Raw genomic sequence first — 6,355 nt, 5'->3', positions numbered from 1 at the left:
TTGTCTAATAATAACAATGCATTACTACTTAGTATTTATACCAAAATTTGTAATGCTGATGTCTGGATAAATTCAAACACAGAAATTGTACAAACCAAAATCCTCTCAAAAATCATCACAGGAATGAAGAAACACCCATCCACAGTTATCAAAGCAATGCGGATTTGAGAGATTTTGTGAACTTTTCTAGTTCTTTAAGTCCTTCCTCAGGGGATTTTGCATCACCTAATATCTTCACCATGGCACTACCCACTATCACACCATCAGCTCCCCATCCAGCCACCTGCAACAATTTTACCATTTTTCATGGAAATAATAAGTATTTTTAATGTATTTTTAATTTAATCATATTAATCAAACACATGCATACTTGTTTCACATGCTCAGGTGTTGAAATCCCAAATCCAACAGCCACAGGCTTGCTTGATTCCTGTCGATAAATAAATAATAAATAAAAAGTCAACTCAACCAGTCAATGGTTTTGGTTTCCATTATGTAATGTAATGATTGATGATGGATTTTGAAACAAACCGCTTTGATTTCCTGCAAGAGAGATTGAACCTTTGCACTTACTGAAGCACGAGCCCCTGTTACTCCAATAGAACTCACCTACATATATATTGAAGGGCATTTAAGACATTTTGTTGATAGCCAGATATTTGTCCTCAATGGTAAAAAAGTTGCATTTTTTATGTATAAATAAATACAAAGAACCTTACAAGGTACAGAAATCCCTCTGTGACTTCAACGATTGCTTTCATCCGATCTCTAGGAGTAGTGGGGGTTGTTAATAGTACCTTAAGTGAATAAAAATATTCAATAAGTAACAAATAAATAGTACTAGATATTTAGAGGGATTAAAAACAAACTTTTTTTAAACATAAATGGTCACAAACCTACCAACTCAATCTTATGCTTGGAAGCTTCTCGTCTTAAAATTGCGGTTTCCTCCAGAGGGACATCTGGCACAACGAGTCCTGAAAGTAATACAATTTCAAATCAGCAAGAAAGCATTGTCCATTAACTTTAAGAACTGAAATTAAGCATGACTTTTAACTTTTACTTTACCATGTACACCAACTTCTTTAACAGTAATCATGAACTCTTCCACTCCACGCTTAAGAATCGGGTTGTAATAAGTGAACAAAGCAATTGGACAGGATAACTTTGGCACCACCTGTTTGGAGTTCAGAACAAAAGATGAGCTATTAAATGGTGAAATCCGATTATAAATAGAAAAGAAACATATATACAGAATACGCAGAATTAATGAAAAAGGTAAAAATTTGGATAAATGAAAGATTTTTAGAACATATAAGGAGAAGTGGGAGGTTATTATGTTGTTCTTCAAATCACAATCAATCATAAGGTAAAGGTACCTCGTTCAACATTTTGAGAATTGAATCAAAATTGGTTCCTCTTGCCAGTGATCGAGTGGCTGCAGCCTGCATGAAGAATTTTTTTTTTAAAAGAAAAGAAGGATATGGAAACATTAAAGTATTTTAATAGTTAAAATATATGTGTGATAATTCACTCTGGATAACCTGGATAACTGGTCCATCGGCTAAGGGATCAGAGTATGGAACGCCCAATTCAATTATATCTGATCCACAAGAGTCGAGCACCTTCAATGCTTCTGCTGTTGTTGATAGGTCAGGATCACCGGCTGTTATATATGGTATGAATGCTACCTTTGGAGCAGAAAAGAGTTCGTAAGAACAATCATTTTACATAAAAGAAAGTAGAAACCCTACATTACATGATTACAATCACAAATCCATAACGAACAATCCGGTCATCATCTATCTAATCCAACTTATCAAGAGCACAAAAATCAACTCAACAACTAGAAATGAACATTTCTAATTAAAAAACCACGAGAATCAAGTAGAAGAGCGATAAAACCCTAAAATCACTTACTTTTCCTTCTCGTTTCAATTTGGTGAAGGTCTCAGACAGTCCGAGAGTCGACGAAGCGACGGAGAAAGTTGCCATTGGAGGACTGAAAGATGATTTAAGAGAAAAGGGAACAGAGCTTCGAGAATCGAAACGGAAGAGGGAATGGGGTTTGTTGTGTTGGAAGTGAACGAAGGTAGCTGATTTCGCTGTAATGGCCATGTACACCCTCTTCCTGTTGATTGGGGGGATTCGGAATTCTGCGGCCGGGTCGAAGGCCAAAAGGTTTTATATAAAGAAGTTCAATGGATTTCTGTTTACCCCCCTCGACTATTTTAAGAGTGTTATTTTTTCTTTTTTTTTTTTTCTTTTTTTTTTGTGAATGAAGGTTAAGAATAAGGGTTTAGTTTTGGTCACTTAATTTTTGGTTTTGTGTTTATTTGGTCACTTTAGTTTTTTTTTTTCTAATTTTAAAAGGTCATCATACTTTTGGTTTTGTGCTCATTTAGTCACTTAACTTTTGGTTTGGTCACATTTAGTCACCTAACTTTTAAAATTATGCTCATTTAGTAACTAAACTTTTTTAAATTTTTTCAAAAGTTTAGTGACTAAATGAGCACAGTTTTAAAAGTTAGGTAACTAAATGAGCACAAATCTAAAAGTTAAGTAATCAAACCAAAAATTAAGTAACTAAATGAGCACAAAGTCAAAAGTTTGATGACCTTTTAAAACTTAAAAAGAGTTAAGTGACCAAATGAGCACAAAACCAAAATTTAAGTGACCAAAAATGACCTAAACCCTTAGAATAAAACAAAAAGAAATCTTGACGAAATAAGATAAATAATAGGAAAATGATTCTAGATGGTAACAATCTATCGTTTTGTTCACATTAGTCACTTTTTCTGTAGACTATTCACCATTGAACTTGTTTCTTATGTTTACAAAAATCATTATGACCAGCTATAGTAGCGGATGCAAAGGTTGTAACTCCCTGTTCCGAATTGATTCCTAATTCGAGTATGTGGCCCGAAGATCGATCATCATAAGGATTATGAATTTTGAAAATGTGAGATCTAGACCCATTTGGGTGCAAGCGATGTATTTGAAGTGATTCGGGTGTTCGGTTCGTGTTTTGGAGCCTATAGGTATTTCGGTAAAGTGTCAATTCAGGCTTTTGTGGAAATTAGATTTTTGTTCGGAAGGTCTTAAGGATGGTATGAGTTGATAGAAGTGTATGGCTTCTCGTTACCTTTCCGTAGATATAAGGATCATCAGAAATGGGCTTATATGGACGAAGTTATGGCCTTCGGAAGTTTGGTGGTTATTAAGGTTTAGTCGGGTACGCGGGGCGTACACAGGTGTACGTTGTACTAGTAAAAAGGGTAGTACGCGAGGGGTACTTCGGCGTACGCTGGGCGTACTGGTCAGGATGGTCGCGGGTGCTCTACGGAGTACGCTTGGCATACTATAAGTACGTTGGGCGTACTCTAGTCAGACTTTTAGGGTCTTGGACCCTATTTAAGCTCCTTATCTCATAACCTAACCCTAATATCTTCAGTCCCCATCCCTCTAAACCCTAGAAATCGACCCTTAGCCCCTATTTGAGTGATTTTTGAGCTTCAAAGTGATTTATGTGTGTTTTTGGTGCTCGAGGAGGAAGAAAGAACTTCTTGAAGAGTCATTTATTGCCTTGGAGCTTTTGGATCCAGGCTTTGTTCACCTAGATCAAACTTTTGAAGGTATAAAGTCTCAACCTTGACAAATCTTTCTTGTAGATCTAGCTAGGTGGCACTTTGTTATGATTTTGGTCCCTTTGTGGTGGTTCTTGTGAGTAAAAGTTACTCCATAACCTATGAGCTTAATATTTGTCCTTTGTTGGGTTTATGGAGTCATAAAGTTTGGATCTTGATGAGTATAAATCTTCCATACATGATATGGTAGTCTTTTGGTGAAGCTTGGGACTTAGGGTTTTGATTTGGGTCCCACTAAGTCATGCTAAGTCATAAAGTCAAAAACTTTATGACTTAAGAAGTCCATTTGAATCGGATCTGGAAGTTTAGACTAAGGTCTTAAGGCATTAAGAAGTTTTTAAGACATTTTGGAGTGATTTTGACCTTTGGAATTCATCTTTGGTGATTGGGCTTCATTAAACCATGAAAAGGTTTAAAGCCTTCGACTTTATGGATCAAGTCACTTATATTTAGCTATTATGAGGTTTTAGACATCTTGGCTTAAGGGATCAAGATGTTTTCTAGGTTGGTTATGGCAGGGTTAGTACGCGGGGCGTACTGGGTTTCTTATGCGTATGCTTAGCGTACGCACTAAGTACGCGGGACGTACTTAGTCAAAAGGGATTTAATATATTGGGCTTCGGTTTGGGCCATCTTTTGGGATTAGCTGTCTTAGGCCCTGCTGGGCCATCAAGTTTTGGGTTAATAATTATTTTGAGAATGTCTATAATGGGTTTGGTCCCAATTTGGAAAATTGAGCCATGGATTGGGCCTTGGGTGGTTTTTGGTATTTGGGCCTTATGGATTATATGGTTTGGGCCTAAGTCTTGGTCCAAGCTAGGTGAGGGTAATTGGTCATTTACCTTAGTAATGGATTTATGAATATGGATTGGGACCCTAATGTTAACTAGGTGTCGTTTTGACTTTTTTTGATAGTTTGGGAATCGGTCAGCCAACAGCCAAAGGTTTATCCACGAGATTGAACAGTGCGAGGTAAGTTTTCTCACTATGTTTAGCGGGTCGAAGGAACCAATGACGGCCCATGGTTTACTATGTAGAGTGTTAGATGTTTACGTGACTCTTGCATGTGTATGTGTTTGTATGCTTACTGGGCAGGACCCGATGGTTATTTTGTATGCTAGTATCGGGTTATGCATATATGATTTGTATGTGGGAGGGGTCCGATGATTGTGAAGTATGCTAGTATCTTTGTGATCTTTGCATGTGTTTGAATGTTATATGATTATATGATTATATGATTATATGATTTAGTGTGCGGAGCCCGTTATGTAAGTATGGGCGGGGCCCGTATCTCAGTGGACGCGACCCGTTATGCGAGTGTGGGCGGGGCCCGTATCTTTGTGGTCGGGGCCCGTTATGTGATAAGTCATGTATGGTATGTGGTGTCTTGGGGAACTCACTAAGCTTTGTGCTTACGGTTTTTAGTTTATGTTTCAGGTACTTCGGTTTTCAAATGGAAGAGTTCGGGATGGTTATAGGTCACACACCACATGTTTTCCGGATTCTGTGATTTACTCTTATTCAATGATGTTTTGCTAAATCTTGATAACCATGGTTTTATGGAAATGATATGTATTAACGATTTATTTATTTGATAAACGGAAATTTTATGTCATTATTTTTGGGACGTTCCAAGTTGGTATGAGAGCCTTGGTTTGAGGGATTCGGGCACACTCTCGGGTGTGTCTGAACTCAAACTGAGGATTTGGTAAAGTTTTTCCAAAAGAAATATATTTTATAAAGGGATTTTCTAAAAGAAGAAAGGGTGTGGTGCATGCAATCAGCCGAGCTTAAGTAAGTTTTCCCAAATTACCCGTACATGTTATTTATTATGATTTGATATGTGGATCTATGAACCGTATGCTAGTTAGGGCTAAGGATCTGCTCAGTTTTTCCATGATAAAATGCTAGGAGAGATTTCTTTGTATGCATATTGTATGAGCTTGTAGACTTGCATGCTAGTTCTGATTAACCAGTGATAGGTTGGCCTGATATGTGATGCCTGATAACCTAGGAAGCATGGGATCCTGGATTGGGTATGATTTTTATGCGTAAGGCAATTAGTAGCAGGAGTAGGAGCTCCTATTATGGGTTGTAGTATGTGGGATTGGATGCTTTTGATTATTTTATGGATTGAAGTGTTGTTGCACGAATGTTGCTTGCTTTGTGCTTTGTGGAACACATAAGTGATGTGAGTTAGCTATTGAGTGAATATGTCTAGTCACATGTGGCAAGGGTTGGATAATCTCAGAGTGATGGATTTGACCCTATTGTGCAACTCTTGATTGAGTCTAATCGTTGTAGGGATGAGTCTATTACTTGAAAGATTATTTAAGCTTTGTTGCATGTGATTGTGTTCATGAGGTAGCTAACTGACATTATGAGGAGTTCTCCGGCAGCTGATGGCAGGGTGAGGTCGGGAACCTACGAAAGCCTATGGATTGATTTAGTGGGATTAGTTGCGCTGTTTAGCGAGTGTTTGTGTATGGGTTTGAGAAGGTGACATAGAGGATTTAGGAGGAGTCTCAAGGAAAGTATGGATAGGTGTGGAAGATAGTATTCGACCCATACTATTGGAAGCACAGGATCTATACTCGAATCGAGGAGAGTCTTGGAGAATCTAGGAAGCCTGTGGGATGAGGATTCTTGGGTATATTTAGATATTTTCCATGTTGTTTCGGTATAGTGTTGAGCACTTAGGAATGGGG

General features: G+C 37.7%; 1 protein-coding gene across 1 annotated transcript; it reads right to left on the bottom strand.

Moving 5' to 3' along the window:
* On the bottom strand, positions 1–2,168 carry LOC111915103 (tryptophan synthase alpha chain). Its single transcript, XM_023910794.3, has 9 exons — positions 1,921–2,168; positions 1,545–1,691; positions 1,380–1,445; positions 1,069–1,177; positions 901–977; positions 720–797; positions 532–609; positions 371–430; positions 1–283 (listed from the first exon to the last, which is right to left on the bottom strand). Exons 1-9 carry the CDS (start codon positions 2,116–2,118, stop codon positions 149–151), a joined length of 948 nt encoding a protein of 315 aa, XP_023766562.1. The 5' UTR covers positions 2,119–2,168; the 3' UTR covers positions 1–148.
* Positions 2,169–6,355: the final 4,187 nt, after the last annotated feature.

Source organism: Lactuca sativa, chromosome 5, assembly GCF_002870075.4.
Source record: "Lactuca sativa cultivar Salinas chromosome 5, Lsat_Salinas_v11, whole genome shotgun sequence".
NCBI lineage: Eukaryota > Viridiplantae > Streptophyta > Magnoliopsida > Asterales > Asteraceae > Lactuca > Lactuca sativa.
Note: the sequence above shows the minus strand (reverse complement) of the source record. Positions and strands in the feature narration are given on the sequence as shown.

Bases quoted from the DNA above. Each gene is read 5' to 3' on its own strand.
- LOC111915103 (XM_023910794.3), bottom strand. From the start codon at position 2,118: ATGGCCATTACAGCGAAATCAGCTACCTTCGTTCACTTCCAACACAAC. The intron at 1,692-1,920 runs GTAAGTGATTTT...TCTGCTCCAAAG, and splicing joins AATTGAAACGAGAAGGAAAA to GTAGCATTCATACCATATAT. The intron at 431-531 runs GTTTGTTTCAAA...ATTTATCGACAG, and splicing joins TCTTGCAGGAAATCAAAGCG to GAATCAAGCAAGCCTGTGGC.